The following is an 18,920-nucleotide window of genomic DNA, read 5'->3' on the forward strand; positions in this document are numbered from 1 at the left end:
CATCCCAGCATGGGTTGTTCTGCACACTCGCTACAGTTTATGATACATGAGGGGCTGCGATTGCAGCGAAGTGTAAGTGACACTGTTTCCAGTGGGAGAAACATTGTGGGGCATTTTAAGCATTCGTCACTTACGTATACGTATACTCTCCTAAAAGATATTCAAATTGAACTGCAAATGCCTCAAAAATGCTTAAAACAGGATGTACAAGTGAGGTGGAACAGTACGATATGCATGTTTCTAATAGCATAATAAAAGATTTTTTGGCATACATTTTTAAATTTATTTACTAGCATATTAAAACACACACACACGCACACATACATAATATAGTTATACTTTATATATTACTGAAGTAAAAAGAGCTCATATCACAATCTATCGGTATCGGCAGTTGTGTATTGGAATCGGATCAGAACTCAAAAAATGCAGATCAGCACATCCCTAGGTTGTACTTTACTTGAATAAATGCATGTTTACTTTTATGCACAACTTCCTTAAGTCTGCTAATACATTTCAGGTGAAACTGAAAATGCTAAATTCTCCAGCAGCCTTCCGTACGGCACCACAATTTAACAAAGCTACTGGCTTCTTGTGCCTTTGCTGTTCCAACTAATTTGTGCAACACAAATCAAACTACATGTAAAACAACCCTTGAAGACTGCAGGAGGATGACAGAAAATACTCTGGAAAGACTACAAAAATTCATTCAATGAAACAGTTATTTATTTTTTTTCCCCAAAGCAAGAAAGTACAGCAAACAAAACATTTTTTGTAGATAGCTGGACGCTATATAAACTTAAAAAGCAACAAGGTGAATAATTTCCCACCAATTAGCATGGGTTTAAAGATCCTTATACTCAAAAACAGCATGTAAAGTCCTTTGGTCTGCAGGTCACTTCTTCCTTTCACCACCCATTCGGTTCTCCTTCACAGACACGTCATCATCGGTCAGCTTTTCGATTTTTAGTGTTAGATGCATCACCTTGGACAGCTGTTCACCTGGAGGGGTGGGGGAACGTTATTTACTATATCATTTCCAGAGTACCATTTTCTTTCCCCCTCATCATACTCTTCTCTGACCAACTGGCTTCACACATCCCTTAAGTTATAGCCGTCATTGACATTATTAGGTAAACTGCTGGTGTTACTCAAATCTGAACTAAAATTCCACACTGCTGAACAACAGGACTTCTTGCCAGAGTATTTGCTTTACAGTATTTATCAGTCTCAAGGCATCTGTTAAACACTGATTTGTGTTTCTGAGCCTCATTGCACTAAAAGACCGTTTTAATTCATTTAAATTTAACCGCATTGGGGTAGAACTGAAACGACATGAAAGACATTTACCATTTTATAAGATCTGTTCTTTTAAATAAGATTGCATTACAAAAAAAGTATCTTTGAGTATGACCAACAGACCAACCAAAAGACTTACCAAATGTCTCGTCCCCTGACCCATACGCAGCAGGCTTTGTTCCAGCCTGCAAGAAAGTTGTGCAATTTTCTGGAATTTGCATGTCACAGAAAATAAGATATTCAGACAAAAATGGTTAATAAGTAGCATAACACAAATTACCATTGATTTGACATCCAAAGCAGTCACATCCCTGTCATTTCCGATTTGTTCTTCCAGTCCTGTACACATAGCAAGGTCATGCACCTCTATAGATATGCACCAGGCGCGATCCTAAATGCCGTCAATGGGAACCAGCACTTTAGCATTAAGCAAAAACACATACCTGTTTCTTCACTTTCAGCAAATAAAGCCACTTTAATGGAATCATACGTCACCTGCAAATCAGACTATTAAAGCATCGTCTTTACAGACAAACGGAAAAACCAAAAAGAAAAATAAGTAAAAAAAAAATAATAATAATCACTTCTTCCTTGGAAGTGGCTGCTGTCGACAGATCACTGGCAGAACCCATAGTTCCATCCCCATCACAGGGTTCTTTGGGGGCGGGGGGGAAGAATAAAAATAAAATGATCAATGTTGGTCAAAGAAGCTCCTCCAACCTGCTAAAAAGGCCTTGTCCATTAGTCGCATTACCTTATTAAAATACAGTGCAACATGATCCACAAATATACTGTTCCCACCCTACAGATCCAGCTTATACAGTGATGTATTCAGCTTGTAATTCAAATTGAGTAATTTGTGCTCTTTTACACATCAGTTGCCAACATCACTTGTTCAGAAGGCTCAAGTGATTGAAAACATACTAATGAATTTAATTTTGTAATTATTACTGGAGGTTATAATCCTTCTAGTACCTTCTGAGATCTGCCTGAAGATATCTGACAATACAGTTTCAGGCATTCCTATGTTGACATTCACAAAGACTACACACTCCAGATTTTTCAGTAGCTGCCCTATCGAATCAGCAGAAGCATAACGCTCAGGCTGAAACATTTTCACGTATTTAAAACAATCTACTGATGAAGTGAAACACATGTTGCTGTATCATTATAGTGGCAAGGCATGTGATAAGGATGTGCAACAATTGTCCGGACATAGAACGAGGGACATGGTTTTTCAATTTCTGCAAAAAGGTTAGTGGAAATGAATGCATGCCTACCTTGCTGGAGTCCATTAGAGTCAAGGACACTTGATTCCTGGGGTATTTCAGAGGTATATATATATATATATATATATATATATATATATATATATATATTATATAAAAAAAACAAAAACACTTTAAAATGCTATATGTAGAACAAAACAGAAACAATATAAAGAGCACAAACAGGGACCAGTAGAAGAAATAGGAACCTGAGATGCATCTTCGGGTGCCTTTCTGAAGATGTTCTGCAAGTCCACGATTGCATCACCATCATGGTCCAATAGAAGAACCTAGAAAATATCAAATATGAGAGTGTTTTATTATAAAACTACTATTGAAGTGTGTCTCGGAGTCTTTTAAGGTAGCATTACAAAAAATTACTCATAAAGCATGTGTAATTATGCTTTTGGGTATATTGCTAGTCTTTTAGACACAGCAAAAGCCAAAAATATACATTTAAAACTATTCATAAGTTTAAACATACAACATTCATACACCTGATTCCTGGAGAATGAACAAAACTGCTTATAAATCAACATACAGAATACCCAGCTGAGCTCACCTTCACCGAATCATCAAATAATTCGAAAACCTTTGCTCTGCACCAAGTGTTGTGTACATAGGACCAAATAATGCACTCCAATCCAAGGACAGGCTGGTCTTCAGAGATTTTCAGTCTACCAAAAGCTAGAATATGAAAGCCATTTTACTCCATCAATGGTATAAGCATTTAAGTATGACTGTGTGAAACCAAACACCAGAAAATAAGTAAAACAGGTTGTGAATAGGAGTTTGGGGGGGATACTTACTACTTGAGACTACTTACGTGACTGACTACTGGAGTTCGGTTGAGTCACTATGCACTCTTCAGCATCTTCACAGGCAGAAATGGAGAGCTGTCTCACATCTTCCCCAAATGCTCTTGAGCTCTCCTTGAAAATCCCTTGGTCTGGCTGCTTATCCTCTTCAACCAACTGAACGGTTTCATTGTCCCGACAGATTGGAGTATTCAGTCCATCCAATAGGTAAGCCTGTTCCATATGACTCTCATTTTCATTCCCATGTGCATGGCACTTTTCCCCTTCCATTACGTCCTGCAATAAGTCACTGGTGGGTGAATTAGAACCCATAGTGTCTTCCCCTGTATTCATCTCTAAAGAAAAACTGGTTGCTTTCATCTGTGCAATACACCTACACACGTCACCTTCATTAGCAAGCATTTCCAAAGGGGACATTTCTGGCTCCTCTTGACCAAAAAGGACTTCAGACACTACACTTGGGTTTTCCTCTGTGACCTTCTTAGGCTCTTCAGTTTCCTTTTCTTCCATAAATTCTCCCTCCTCACCTTTTTCATTATTCCGTACACTAAACACTGGTGAACTATTTTCAAGATCCTCTTCATGACAACTATTTACACGCAGGTCATTCTCTTCCTTCTGTTCCTCTACACTCTGAAGTTCTACCAAAATACTTGGGTTCTGTTTGTGTTCTTCGGCAGGTTTATTTTCAGGAAGGGATTGTGGTGGCACATTTAGATTTGACTGACTGTAAAGGATACACTCTGTGCTGGAGATGCTGCTTTTGTCACAGTTTTCCTCGGGACTTGCATCTGTATTCGTTTTCTCCCCATTCGATTCTATACCAAGCAATGCTATGGAGGAGCTGACATGTGCAACTGCAGCTTCTACAGGAGAGCACTGTTCACTGCACGTATACATGGAATCAACAACTGAAGTGAAAATCTTCCAGTAAGGTCTCATTGCATCATTTATAACTTGGCCTTTACATTCAAGGCTGACCTGGAATGGTGGTATTCTATAGTCCACAAAGTCGTCCGCTTTCACAATAGTGACTTTCAACAGATCATCTATCATAAAGGTGAAATGCTCCAATGCGTTGTCATCCCAGGATCCTAATGAGGCATCAAAATCACTTAGGAGGCACAAGAAGGCCTGAGGAGGAGTTTCCATGAGTTCAGGTGGCACTTGTTTCACTTTGTTTATATCTACATCACACTCATTCCCATAATCCACAAAGAGAACAGATAAGGCCTTATCAGTATTTGTTATTACCACTGCACGATACCACTGTTCATCTTCAAACAAAGCAAGGCATGGGCTTCCTGGACTAACAGACTCAACCCAAGAGTTCTTCTGCTCGGCAGCCTTTCCAAAATCTTCAGCAGCTTTTGCTATTCTCTGAAGCTCATCTGTATTTGCATACTGGCACCAGAAATAGTGAGGTCCAGTTATACAGGATGCATAAACATCAAAGGCTTGCCCTTCAAAGATTTCAGGTAGTTTGTATGAAGAAATCACAGTTTCAGACTTTTTAGATTTATCAGGTGTAATGGTGGTTTGTGGGTCTTCGAGTACAGTGTCACATGCTGTCACAGGAGCACAATTCTTAAACAAAACATCGGCTAGAACCATACCCTGATCCTCCAGTGAGACTTCCCAAACAGATTCCACCCATTTAATGAACGTGCACATCAGTTTATTCTCATTATCACCAACAGTTTTTTTAAAATTTGCTACATCTTCCTGGTTCCACGCTACCTCTTTGCTGACAAAAGGAAGTGCACTAAGGGAGCAATGAATGCTTAGCCGTGGATGAGCCAGTAATTCATCATCAACTCTTGATACTTCCGAATGTGAAACAGTTGCCGTATTTCCAAAGTCTATGAACTCAATGCATACTGTGCCATTTCTAAACACATTCTGCACTACCCCACGGTACCAAGAGCCATCATCTGGGAAAACTGCATTCACCAGATCACCTTCCTGCAATGCATCCATGTAGACAGCAGATTGGTTACCATTTATTTTATTCAAAAGTGAATATATTTCTTCCTCATCCTCAGTTAATTGTACGAAGAAGCTTGATGGATTATTGATGTGCGATATGTAGACTTCAGATATCGAACCTGCTTCAATGGCCTTCAATGGGAGTTGATTCAGCTTTGGGAAGCTCTTTCCCTCCATTTTTGAAAATACAGGGATGTTCCTTTCACATTCTCCAGCAAGATTTCTTGCAGGTGATTCACTGTATGAATCCAGTTCTTGAAGTGAATTTGACTGTTCTGTCATAACAAGTGGTTCCCACTGAATTCCAACACTATTGTACATTTTTGTTTTTTGCTGATTTTGTACAACTACTACATCACCACTTCCAATATTTGGCATGCATTTAGCAGACTTGCACTTTGTCTCAATCACTTGTTTATGGTAACTCCTCTTTTGACCGGTTGCTCTACAGCTGAAGGGCAGATCAGATTTCTCATATCCATCAAATGAAAAACACCCACTTTTAGGGGTCTCAATGTGAAACTTCCCTTTGATCATCAAATTTAATTGCGTTTTGCCATTATAAAGCTCCACAATCAGTTTTCCACATGGCTCTTTTGCCACCACTAGTGCTGTGAAGCAATGGTCAGTGACATTTTTCTCAAACCACCTATTGACTTCACAGGATACCTCTTCTGGGACATCAGAGAGGGCGCATTCGATTGCCTGGACAGGCACAGACATTATCTCACCTGCTTCAATAGGAATGGGAAGCAGGTCAGATTTATCCATATCTAATGTGTCACCATAGTCCACAAAGTGCACCTGTATTCTGGGATGTACAGACTTAATCTGACCTCTGTACCACTGTCCGTCAGTGTACTTGGCAAAGCAGACAGTGCCAAATGTTTTAGGACAGTCGAGGCACTGAAGCTGACGGCAGACACAATTTACTTTTTCTACCAGATTCTCGATTATATCTGAATTTCTCCTCAGCTGGCAATAAAAATGGTTCACATTTTTCACATAGGTAACCTGCACCATCTCCTCCGCTCCGGTTTTGACATCATGTGTCGAATAGTAGTACGTATCCAGGCGGAATGGGGGATGAGGCACCTTTTTTGGAAGGCCACGACTAGCTAATCCCTTCTGTACCAATAAACTGCAAACATTTTGAAAGGGAGTTTCAAGATCAGCCACATTGAAAACAACATTTTGAGAATCACACATCACAGCATAAATAGTGCACTTCAAGCTCAGGTGACTGGAAGCTGCAGAATCTACAAAATTTTGAAACTCTAACTTAGCTACATCACTCCATTCTAAAGTAGAATGATCCATGGGATGGATCAAGTTGTACAAGCTACATCGAAAAGCCTGGCCTTTTAGTTTTAGAAAGATTGGATTAATTGGACGAAGGTCTTCAATGGGGATCTTCTCTGTCCACCCAAAATCTATAAAGAGCACATCAACGTGTGGAGATGCATCTTTGGAAATTATAAGTGCCCGATACCACATTCCACTGTCGGGAAGCCTAGCAACACATGCAGCTTCCACAAGCTGCTGAGGTTTACTGTTAGTATAGTGCCTCTGAAGGTCTTCCATGAGCAACTTCAGGCTCCCTGCATTTTGGGCAATTTGGCACCAAAAGTCATTTGGACTTTTAATGTGCGATACACTAACTTCCACTGAACTTCCAATTGGAAACAAGTGTTCCTTAAAAACAGACCTGGCATCAGTCACCGTAGTTGGAGGACTTCTGGGAAAAGTTGGAGTCCCTTCATGTTTCATCTTGTCCCTTTCAAAGCAATGGACAACGGAGTCCTCTGCAACAGGCTTTTTAACAAATCTTGTTGAAGATTTCTTAGAATCATTACACTCAGCCAAACCTGCACCACAAAGCATTTTGCCAATATTTCTTTCACCATGTACAGTGGGATCAGTTAACTGCACAATGAATGCGTCTTGAGACTTCTCCATAACATGTATATGTAACAGCTTGTTTTCAACTGCTTTAGAAAAGAAAACTATTGCACTCTGGCTCCATTTCCCATCTTTTGGCTTGACACCAGACAACGCGCATTTTAGTGCCAACGCCGGCAACTCTTGGTACTTGTCAGGCAGGACTTTTAAGTTGTATCGATCAACCACCTCCACGTTTCCATAGTCCACAAAATATACCTTAATGTGCTTACCAATGACTTCCTGGACAACAGCTCTATAAAAATCATTGTCCTGCGACCTGGCCGCACAAAAAAGTCCAACTGTGGGGTTATTCACAAGTCCTTCAGTACTTACTGAATGATTATAAAGATCATCAATATCCTGCATTAGCTTATCAAATTCAGCACCGTATCGTTGCGTCTGAATCCAGAATTCAGATGGGTTATTAATGTACTGTACAACTCCCACGTGGGAGGAGTTCATCATAAGATGTTCGGTCTCAATGTTTTGTGAAGCACTTACATGGACTGAAGAACTCATTTTCTCACGTTCCAGTGGACCCTGAGATATCTGTGAAGAGGCTGGTTTTTGAACTGCAAATTCTTCCAAAGATTTTTCAGTTTCAAGCAGACATCTTTCCTTCGTACCAAACAGAATGTTGATATTCGCATTTTCATCTCCAAAGAGTGTTACATAGTGCACACCTTCTGACAGACTCTGGTACTCAAATTTAGCAATTACAGTACGGTGCAGAAGTAGAGATTTTAGGTATTCAACCTGAGCAGCTGTCCAGCCAACACCTTTATCAAAAATACCATAGAGGGAACAAACATATGTTACAACAGGCATTTTAAAGAACTCCGCTGCCAATGGCTTGATGTTCTCAATTTTTACGAAGTCTTTCTTTCCATAATCTACATGAAGGACTTCGACCAAACTACTAGATGCAAGGACCTGCTGCAAGACCGATCTATACCACTTTCCATCACTTCCTCTAGCAGCACATGGGTGACCCAAGATTTCCGCTTTCATTGTCTCCATTCTGATTCTTCCTTCATAATGCTGAGTAATCTGATCAGTTAATTTCCTCAGCTCCTGAGAGAAAACCTTCAGCTGACAAAAAATACGTAGTGGATTGGTGACTTCAGTGACAATTACAGTTTCAACAGTTTCAGTTTGCAGCTCTGGATAAAGATAGCACTGCCATTTCTCATCTTGAGTGTGATTTCCAACTTGTTCATTTCCTTGCCTATTTTCTTTATGACAATCAACAGAATCCACATCTCCACTGATGGACTGCAATGACCTTGAAACAAAAAGCTTAAACTTTTCGATGGACAGTTTTTTAGCAAATCCCATTTCATACATCTGTTTAGAGATGGATGGGATATCAACAAGGAATGCCCTGTGAGGCACCAACACATCTTGGATATATCCGTCAAAAGTTTTACCACAGAGGGATTTCAGGAATTCTAAAGCCATTGGAGACCACCTGTTTTCAGAAGATAATGGCAGCACATTAGCTAGAACACAGAACTCAATTTCAGGAGGAAGGTGGAAAAAGTCATTGGAACCCCATGCCAAAGTGCAGGTAGTGCCACCAATGGTTCTGCCTTCATCAATAAGGAACACACTATAATTGGATCCATTTCTAGAAACAACACGACCTCTATACCAAGTCTCAAAAACCTGAACCAGACACAGATCTCCAGGATTTCCATCAAATTCCCGAAATCGCTCTTTTGGAAACTGGATTTCTTTTTTCAGTAGTTGGTAACTAGGTTTTCTTTCTTGGTAAAAATTACCCCAGAGTTCCACAAGAATACAGAGTGGGTTTAAATTTACCCTAGTAATTAGGACAGTTACACTTGCACCAGGTGTCGGAAGTCCAGGAATAGAGCACATGGTGAAGAAATTTCTAAATGTAGCCTTCCATCAAATCCCAAGGAGGCAGATATCTAAAAACAGAATAAAAACTCTCATTAATTTTTGCAAATTAAATCAGTTTGCTTGCTGCAAGGATGATCAGGCATTCACATAAACTGCAGAAGACAACACAGAATGGCATTATTACAATTAAAGTCGAATTTAATAAAAACATATGATCAATTTCAGTGTTTCCCCTAGGTTTACAGCTTGGGGGGGGGGCAGATGGAAACGGACAGGATTCATGGTGTTCATGCGTTTCTTTTAATGACAGCAGTCAATATAACAACTGAACTAAACATCAGAACATTTCTTTTTTTATGACAATTATCCACAAAGTGTGCAGCTTTTGTCACTGTAGTATATCTTTATGGGCTTCTGGAAGAACATTTCTAGAGCCTCATGATATGGGAAGTCAGAAATGTCTGGCCCATTTATTGAGATCCGCATGCAGGCAGCAAGATGGTACATTAACTGTTAGGCTTTAAAAGTGATAGCTGATAGCTTAAAATAGTGATAGTTTAAAGTAGAAAACCCCATTGTGAAACATATTTATTACCCTGTTCATGGTTGAGAAATTCCTCTCACAGTTTACACTGCTGACCAGGTGGTTGACGCGCATGGGCGTCGGCGCCATTAAGTCTGAGGGGAACGTGGAACCCCCCCCCCCATTTAACATAAAATATTAGTTTTATGCCGGTGTGTAACCCCCACATTCAAAATGCTTCTGACGCCCCTGTTGACACGACATATTTTCCGACGCGCGCTCTCTGTCCGCTGGTGGGAGTGTGCTGACCTGTGTGCGCGCAAGTGTCTGTGTGCGCGCATCGGGGCGGAACTCCATTTTTACTACAGAGAGCAGAGGAGAATTGTAAACGCGTGACCGCGTAGAGACGAAAAATGACAAGCTGTTGTGTAAATAAGATAAACAACTAGAAATTCAGTGTTTCCCCTACCATTATATTAGGGGGGTGCCTCGCCCCCCCCACCGGCACCCCCCGCCCCCCCTTGAAGGTCAAGTTAATTTTATTTTCTAAATAGCGCCAGATTACAATATAAGTAATTTAAGTTTCTTTCCTATAGAACAGGTCTATATATTGTCCTTTTATTAAACAAACTAAATAGCCTTATGTTATTTATCTTATTTACACAGCAGCTTGTCATTTTTGTCTCTACACGGTCGCGCGTTTACAATTATACTCTGCTCTCTGTATCGCGCACGGCGGAGTTCCGCCCCGATGCGCGCACACAGACACGTGCGCGTACACACAGGTGAGCTCACTCCCACCAGCGGACAGAGGGCGCATGTCGTAAAATATGTCGCGTCAACCACCTGGAAAGCAGATAAAAATATCTGCGTACCCAGAAAGATACATTGCAGTGACAAAAGCTGCACACTTTGTGGATAACGGTCATAAAAAGAAATGTTCTGATGTTTAGTTCAGTTGTTATATTGACTGCTGTCATTAAAAGAAACACATGAACATTGAACACATGAATCCTGATGAAAAATAACCGCCAGACTTAGAGAGCCACAATGGAGTATTTACGTTAATGTCTCACACATCAAAAAAGTTCCACTACCAAGAAAATAACGCAACGAGCGGTCGTCACAAAGATTTCAGAAAGCAAAAGATACAAAGATAGTATGCTTTGGCAAAGGCGACCTAGATGTCTTTATCGCCATCTAGTGGTTCACAGTCATTACTGTCAAGTAAGAACAGCCATCCCCGCCAAAAAAAAAAAAAAATCTAGTCACTTCCAAAATTAAATGAGGTACTTGCAACATCAAACATCTCGGACAAATTAAACTGAAATGTAGTTAAATCCACCACAAAAAAAAAAACAACAATTTGGCAGTAAACAAATCGGTATCACGACATTTGCGGATCCACTCAATGTACTTAATTACTCATTAGATGCCCAAGACAGTTGCCATATTTATTTTTATTTGAAACGCTTTCGAGGGAACACTGACATATTTTTGAATTATTAATCGTTCCTTCAAACATTCTGTAAAGATTTAGGACCTAGCTAGCTAGTACATACTCACGTTAAACCCTCAGTCAGTCTGGCAACCGATCGAGATAAACAAGTTAACGGATTACAGAAACACTCACCAGTTCTAGGTATTTTCCAGGTAAGTCAATGTGTGATGTGGAAAAGCGGGCCTTTAACGTATTTATGCGGCGGATTTGGATCTATAAATAGGACTACGTAGAGTCCCCGACGATGATTCCTTTACAAATGTAAATGCAAGCATGTGTGTTTACATATTGAAATCGAATTTGGTTCTACACCCTATAGCTAATTTTACAACTTTAAGTAAAGTTGCAATGTGTTGCAAATGTCGCACATACTCACCGCATAGCACGGAAAGGAAACAAGGTATAGCTACTAACTAATTAAATAACCGTTCCAGATCATTTTGCTTTACCGCCTTTGGTCATTCCATTCAACCCAAAAAAGAGGGTTCAGATGTATTTTACAAGCATAATTGCCAAAATCGTTTATTAGAAAAATAACCGAAATATTACAATACCACACCACATTGTAATAAAGCAGACACAACAGCTACATAAAGTAATTACATTTTTATTTAAGTTGAGTTTAGGAATGGTACGTGCCCTTACGTTTTTCGCTTTACGTCAACGACGTAGTTGGAATTGTTTTCAGTGTCGCCAACTTAGCCGCTTTTTAAAACCGTTAAGCGAGTATCCATTTATTTCCTGATTTAAGTATTTATTTATTTATCCCTAAAAAGCGACTATTTGGACAATACTAACATTCTCTACCTTCAATGATGTCCATCAATCTGGGGTTAAGCAAATTGCTAACACGCGTCTAGCGGGACGCTAACGCGAGACATTTTACGGCAAATCGCCGTTATAAACCTAAAATTAGCTACATCAAAAGCATTGGAGTAATAAACCCTACGGACTATATACAACGAAATAAAACTATCACATACATATACGTTTTACGTGTACATATAGCCGAAATCACAGCACAGCAGTTGTCTTCAAATTATGTACGGTGATTTTTGTCCGACGACGTTATAAAATCACTAATTTTAGCAATGTAGACAGTAGCTTGGCGGTGGTTTGGAAGTGACTTCTGGTTAACATGTAGCCTTAATGGGTTGAGGTATCAGTCACTATTTCATACTTATTCCATTGTCTGACAACAGAAAAATGTAAATGATAACAGCTTTATTGGATATTCGACTGTATTAAAATCTGAGTACAAAAGCTAGGAGAGAAGTAAACAGATATAGAGGGTTCACACCTTCTGACATTTCATCATTTCATTTCGCATGTGGACTAGGTTTTGCAGCACTAAATTACTGGCATTGCCAGATATGTGGTTATTCCACTAAGCAGGATTTTTTGCTTAGCCGGATAACTTTTGGGATTTAAGGTAGTCTGGGCTAAATGTAAGCTAACGAAGATGAAGTCAATTTAGCCCAGACTACTGCTGAGCTTTTTATTTTTTGATGAAAAATACTTAGAACTACGTACTAAGCCTGCGCAGATTTGCGCAATTATTTACTCAGACTGGCAGCTCAAATCCAAGGCAGCCCAAACCTGTTTGTGACATGGAAACCTTCACAAAAGCCTGCTATATCTATACAAAATATCCCACACACTGACTGACCTGCAAATATGAAAGACACACATTCACAAAATATATGGAAACACAAAAAAATAGAGTGGAAATAGAATGAAAAGTTGCTAATAGAATAAAATGAATAGAATGAAAATATGCTAACACATCAGTCTCCAATGTATGTTTGTACACAAATGTCATAAGCTGAGTGAAGTCATGGTCCATGGTTGATAACATGTTCGTACACGTACAGAATTAAATAATGTTAATTTAATTTTGATTGGCCATCACTGAATTATAAAACCAAAAGTGAATTTTGTTTTGTGTGATCTCTCCAGCTTTGCATGTTCTCTCCTCTGGCTGTTCATGTAAAAATAGCAAAAATTGTAAAAAGTAAAATAAAAAAAAATGTATCAGCCCATCTGTGTTCATCTCATCATCTTTCTGCCTTTTGTCTCAGTGGTTACTCTCACACAGTCTCTCTGTCTGTCTGTCTGTTTCAAAGTCTGTGTTTGCAGCGTTTGCAGACCCAGTGACTATCTTCCCTGCATTTGGCGCAGGTGAATTTGTGACACTTTACGCAGGCAAACCAGCTGTGATTTCTGTTGCAGCTCTCTTGTACCTGGCACTGAGTTGTCCGTACAGGTCCTGGCACAGCAGCAGCAAATGCTGCAGCAGCAGTCTCCATTGCCTTTTGCAGCATGAATCGGCGACGGAGTTCCTTGGCTAGAAGACTCAGAAATAATCTTCTTTTGCCTTTCCACCCTGTCCATGCCTTATATAGAACGGAGGCATTCACCACCACCAGGTCCAGCATGTTGTAAAATACAGCTACTGGCCACCTGCGTGTTGCTGCTCGTACTGAATACATGCATGCCGATGGAGGAAGTTCACGGCAAACTTTATTCACCGTGTCCAGTAGAGTCGTGTTGCGCTGAAGCAGTCTATATCAAGGTTTCTCAACCCAGTCCTCGGGGACCACCAGACGGTCCACGTTTTTGCTCTCTCCCAATTGGCAGGGAATTGGGAGAGAGCAAAAACATGGACCGTCTGGTGGTCCCCGAGGACCGGGTTGAGAAACCCTGGTCTATATGACAGTGAGGTGAAGAAATTGTCCGTTGTGACATTTCTCCCATTGTCCAGAAATGGCTCCATCAGACTCATGACCACATTCTCTGCCAGCCTCTCCCCCTTCTGATGACTGGGGTCCTTGTCCGAGTAAGGGGACGCATTGCAGACGTATTTGGTCTCCAAATCCGTCACCATCCAGAACTTGATCCCAAATTTGTCCAGCTTGGATGCGTTATACTGTGTGAATGGACAATGAACCTTGGTCAGGAACAGCTGTTCGTCTATGGTCATGTGTTCTCCTGGAGTGAAACTCCAGGTTTCCATGTCACACATAGGTTTGGGCTGCCTTGGATTTCAGCTAGTAGTCTGAGTAAATAAATGCAAATGTGCCAGGGTTCATAGGTAATTAGTGTGTTTGCACAACAAAAGCAGGAGGACAATGGAGCTGAAGGCCTGCTGAGATCTGCGACAAGTTGTCCGGTTGACCAAGAAATCCTGCTTTGTGGAACATCCCATTGTAAATATTATACTGCTTTGTTAATGAATTTACTATTTTGAATTTACCCTAATTAAGAAATGTATTATGTAAATGAAGTTGCCTTGCCTTGAATGCAATTCATGTAACACTTAATATCAGAAAACATTTAAAAAAAAATGTGCAAAACAGATTTTAGTGCAAATCAGATACACAATTAAAAGAAAAGTTAAAGAAAAGTTTTAAAAACAAATAGTAAAATACTATACCAAAATAATAATACTTTTTGCAATAGGCCCATACTGCACCCAATTTCTGTATAATATTTCATGTATTATAGAAAGTAGAGAAAATTATACAGACACTACTAGTATAAACCTTGCAATGGACTAGTGAACTTTCCTGGGGTGTTTATACCTGGGCAGCTTTGACAAAAACAAGAGATGAGATCTTGGGACCTGTTTTAGAAAGCAGGATTTCTTGCTAAGCCAGATAACTTGTTATGTTTAAGATAATAAATGGACTTCATTCAATTACATTTAGCCTAGACTATCTTAAATCCAATAAGTTATCCAGTTAAGTAATAAATCCTGCTTTCTGAAACAGGACCCAAGACTGAACAAATCATCTCAGAGAAGAGAAATCACATTAATTAAACCCTCAAAAGTAAGGCTTGCTTTCCTGAACGCAGGTTTGCTACTGTATATGATGCCATAAAGCATGCTGCTTGAGTAGTAGTTTGCCTGGCTGAAAGCCTCACATTTGAATCAAGTTGCTTTATACAAAGAAAAAATGTATGCAGTGGGTGTTGGATAACAAAGTACCATGTATCTGTACTGGGGAAATGAGCTTAGATGTGTTTAGTACAGTATAGGCTCTTCTTGTTTTATCCGGTTCATTTTGTGTTTAAATGCTAAAAAAACAACATATTTCAATGTAATTTTTTGGGGCCGGGAACCAATTAATTGATTTTCCATTACTTCTTATGGGGAAAATTCGATCACAGCTCGAACTTTTTAGGATTCGATCCGGAGTTCTGAATGGATTAAATTCGAGTTCTGAGGTACCACTGTATTACACTATATCTGACTGAATGTGCACTCTAAGAGTGTGGGAAGTATATTTTGATAATGTATTGTATTTATTTAGGTTATCTAATTACACCAAAGGTAGCATATTTCAGTAGTCAAATATTCCTTCCAGTACAAACTGTCTCTATTTAGGCCATGACTACATATGCACTCTAAAGGTGTAGGAAGTATATTTTGTTAGTTTTTTTAAATTAATAATAATCAATACTTTATTGATCCCCATGGGGAAATTGTCTTTACGCCTCCATCAACCTGCTCTATTTTGTAGAGTAAGCTGTCCGCGAAGGGCAGCCACCCATAGCGGTACCCAGGCAGCTGGCGGTTAAGACATGCTGAGGCTGGGTTAGCCCACTGAGCCACACACTCCCCCTGATTAATCTATATCAAGATTAATTACATATTTATTTAGGTTTTCTTATTACACTAAGGGTAGCATATTTCAAAAGTAAAATTTTCCTTATCAAATAATGCTCCCGGAACAAAATGACTTTAAATCATTCCAATTCTGACCTCCCAACTCCCTACACCAGCTCTGGAGATTACAGAAAGGAAAGAATTGTGAAAAACAGATTTTACAGTAACAGCAACAGTAACTTTATTTTTGACTGCATTTTGCACAACAAGTTTGAAGAAGTCTCTTTGTTATATTGGGCACATTAAAAAATGCAAAAATTTATAAAACAAAAAAAAAGGGCATTAAAATACAAGTCCACAATAAGGTCAAATATTAGAAACAATTTCTACAAATATTCCATTTGTGAGTAAGCAAGCAAATACACTCTACCAAGCATTCACATGTGTACCATTCAAATGTATGAGAATATATTTTGATACCACTGGCCTTTAGACAGGTGGACCACAAGCTATTTCAATTTATGTATCAATAATGCAAAATTTGACATATGTACTATTGGCATGACAAAGAACATTTTAAAAGCTGTTATAGGCTTAGATGTGAAGGACTAACTTCTGCATTGTGCAGCAAAACCAATGTTTCCATTTTTGGGTAGCAGGAGACAACAAAAGACCTGCCCTAGGTTCCTGAAGATAAGGTGTTTTCTGCACCTAATGAGCTCCGTCTTAATAAATAGCACCAGTTGACTGTTGGATGGATACCTTAACACAATTTGAGTGAAAAAATCATATTGATTGCGGTCTTAATACATTTTGTTCAGTTGTGTAGTAATATATAATTATTTATGAGGCGTAGTGACACTGAAAACAAGCAAATATCTGCCAAGAAAGGTTTGCCATGCCTGAGTCCTCGTATACAGATTAAAGAGACCTCAGGAGAATCGGAACTTTTTAAATTCTTATTTATTAATTTTTAAAACCAAATAGAACTACAGATGAAGTATCCTGATAGCTTGCTTGATGTTAAATTTAGTGCTAATAAGAGTTCAATGTTAATACAAACTGCTCAGTTCATTTTATACAACCAGGCATTTAAACATTTGAGACAGGCAAAGGGCAGTTTTCTTTGGTTAGGACAAAATGTAATGCCCTGAAGTTAATGGACACCGGAGAACATAGGACGAAGAAACAGGCGGAAACCCCAGATATTTTAACTCCTCCCGTACAGTAAGCGGCGCTAGAGGATCCTCTGAATGTGGAATGAGCCGCCATTTTAACAGCCCTTGAGCTAGTGTGGAGACGTGCTTCCACTTAGCTACTTTGTTACCCAGAGGAAACCTTCCCGAATCCGTTCACCATGGCTATGCAAGCGGCAAAACGGGCGAACGTATGTTTTAAGTGTTTGTAATCGTGTACAATGCTCTATTTAGTGTTTTTATTCGTTATAGAAAGGCTTATCTGTATTGCGCCATGATAGTAGGCCTCGGCTGGCGGAGCTACTTTAGTCACTGGATGTGAATGATATTAGTTGCTATAAGTTGTTTATTTTGTTACTAATATATCACAAAATTCTGCATTTCGTGAGTGTGTGTAGATATATAGAGTTAAGTTAAAAACCCATTGTTATCATGCGGTGAAGCAGCTGGGTATCTTTTACGGATATGTTGAAAAGATTAACTATCCGTTTATCCTGTATTTATATGACTGGATATTCGACTATTATATCACTACGGATAATTAGCGTTAAGTGGCTGTTTAAGTCTGAGAGCTATCTTTTAACGTGTTTGATGTAACGAGCTGCTTGATTTTTTTTTTCTTCCCAGATACGATTGCCCCCGGAAGTGAACAGAATACTGTACATCCGGAATCTGCCCTATAAAATTACCGCGGAAGAAATGTATGATATATTTGGAAAATATGGACCTATAAGGCAAATCAGAGTGTAAGTGTTCAGAGCAGTATGTGGCAGTATTACCTCAAGTGACATGTCCACATATCAATCTAATGATTTATGAGTTTTTAGCGCATGTATCGTAGTAACTGCATCACGTGAAACCCATTTTTGTGAATATGTTCTCCCCTCCAGTGGAAACACACCAGAGACCAGAGGAACTGCCTATGTTGTGTATGAAGACATATTTGATGCTAAAAACGCCTGTGACCACTTGTCTGGATTTAATGTCTGCAACAGATACCTTGTTGTCTTGTATTACAACGCAAACAGGGTATGTACAGTTTCCTTTGGTAGTGGTATCTGTTTTCAAGATCTACATTTAATTCACTGTCAATGAATCTGGGTAGTAAGTATTAGGTTTAGACAAGTTTAGACAAATACATGTAACTAAACAATAACATTTTCTTAGACTTCTGTATTTGTTTATATGTTTTTGTATATTTATGATTTGTATTGTCATTGGTTCAGGCATTCCAGAAAATGGACACAAAGAAGAAAGAAGAACAACTGAAACTTCTCAAGGAAAAATATGGCATCAACACAGACCCACCGAAGTAGATCTTATAAAACTCCATTCCCACCAGCTGATGTTTTATATACGACAGTTTCCTGTAAGAAATGTTCTTATTTCACTATTGTAAGTAATATTTTTCAATGTGTAAAAAGTGATGATGATGATGATACGTCTGAGGGAGCATTTGATCGGATGTATAAATTAAACCTGACACTTGTACATTTTTTTTTTATTACTCTAAAGATTCTCATGAGTGTTCTTGTCTTGCTGATTTTCTGTATTTAATTTCTGTATTAAACTTCATTTTTTCCCAACCGAGGCTATGGGGTTTTTTTAAGTCACAGTCCAAATTTTAATAGTTTTTGCATGTAAATGATTAGTCAGCAAACAGAATAAAATGATGTCTTGAAATGAGCTAAATTCAGCTGAAAGTTTTTGAACTCTTCTATTGTGCGTCTTTTTCGTCTAGTCAAGAAAATCTTGATGTGGACCAAGGAATAGAGAGTAATGGATGCTTTTCAAATAATGGAATTACAGGAATTCCTTTTGGTTTAAAAATGTTATGCTTGTCCCTAAGTTATCAGAACAATTCTGTTTGGGTACATTTTACTGTTTCGTGATTCATCTAA

The 18,920-nt window shown here is 39.0% G+C and overlaps 2 protein-coding genes across 4 annotated transcripts; one reads left to right on the forward strand and one right to left on the reverse strand.

Moving 5' to 3' along the window:
- Positions 1 to 704: 704 nt before the first annotated feature.
- Positions 705 to 11,697, reverse strand: tdrd6a (tudor domain containing 6a). 3 transcript variants are annotated; one of them, XM_023837218.2, is made up of 10 exons: positions 11,588 to 11,697; positions 3,394 to 9,255; positions 3,130 to 3,254; positions 2,777 to 2,857; positions 2,580 to 2,616; positions 1,884 to 1,954; positions 1,743 to 1,794; positions 1,580 to 1,638; positions 1,439 to 1,484; positions 705 to 1,002 (listed from the first exon to the last, which is right to left on the reverse strand). In XM_023837218.2, the coding sequence occupies exons 2-10, from the start codon at positions 9,200 to 9,202 to the stop codon at positions 896 to 898; spliced, it is 6,387 nt and encodes a 2,128-aa protein (XP_023692986.2). In that variant the 5' UTR covers positions 9,203 to 9,255; positions 11,588 to 11,697; the 3' UTR covers positions 705 to 895. The 3 variants fall into 3 exon arrangements, with proteins under 3 accessions (XP_023692986.2, XP_023692971.2, XP_023692979.2); XM_023837203.2 differs by having other exon boundaries at positions 1,743 to 1,806; XM_023837211.2 differs by lacking the exon at positions 11,588 to 11,697 and adding an exon at positions 11,344 to 11,462 and having other exon boundaries at positions 1,743 to 1,806.
- A 5,356-nt stretch (positions 11,698 to 17,053) lies between these two features.
- On the forward strand, positions 17,054 to 18,605 carry sf3b6 (splicing factor 3b, subunit 6). The gene is made up of 4 exons (XM_023836666.2): positions 17,054 to 17,210; positions 17,647 to 17,765; positions 17,910 to 18,048; positions 18,246 to 18,605. The coding sequence occupies exons 1-4, from the start codon at positions 17,181 to 17,183 to the stop codon at positions 18,333 to 18,335; spliced, it is 378 nt and encodes a 125-aa protein (XP_023692434.1). The 5' UTR covers positions 17,054 to 17,180; the 3' UTR covers positions 18,336 to 18,605.
- Positions 18,606 to 18,920: the final 315 nt, after the last annotated feature.

Source organism: Paramormyrops kingsleyae, chromosome 19 (genome assembly GCF_048594095.1).
Source record: "Paramormyrops kingsleyae isolate MSU_618 chromosome 19, PKINGS_0.4, whole genome shotgun sequence".
Lineage (NCBI taxonomy): Eukaryota > Metazoa > Chordata > Actinopteri > Osteoglossiformes > Mormyridae > Paramormyrops > Paramormyrops kingsleyae.

Bases quoted from the DNA above. Each gene is read 5' to 3' on its own strand.
- tdrd6a (XM_023837203.2), bottom strand. From the start codon at position 9,202: ATGTGCTCTATTCCTGGACTTCCGACACCTGGTGCAAGTGTAACTGTC. The intron at 1,485-1,579 runs GTAATTTGTGTT...ACTTTCTTGCAG, and splicing joins CTTTGGATGTCAAATCAATG to GCTGGAACAAAGCCTGCTGC. The intron at 1,003-1,438 runs GTAAGTCTTTTG...CCACCCCTCCAG, and splicing joins GTCAGGGGACGAGACATTTG to GTGAACAGCTGTCCAAGGTG.
- sf3b6 (XM_023836666.2), top strand. From the start codon at position 17,181: ATGGCTATGCAAGCGGCAAAACGGGCGAAC. The intron at 17,211-17,646 runs GTATGTTTTAAG...TTTTCTTCCCAG, and splicing joins AAGCGGCAAAACGGGCGAAC to ATACGATTGCCCCCGGAAGT. The intron at 17,766-17,909 runs GTAAGTGTTCAG...TCTCCCCTCCAG, and splicing joins CCTATAAGGCAAATCAGAGT to TGGAAACACACCAGAGACCA.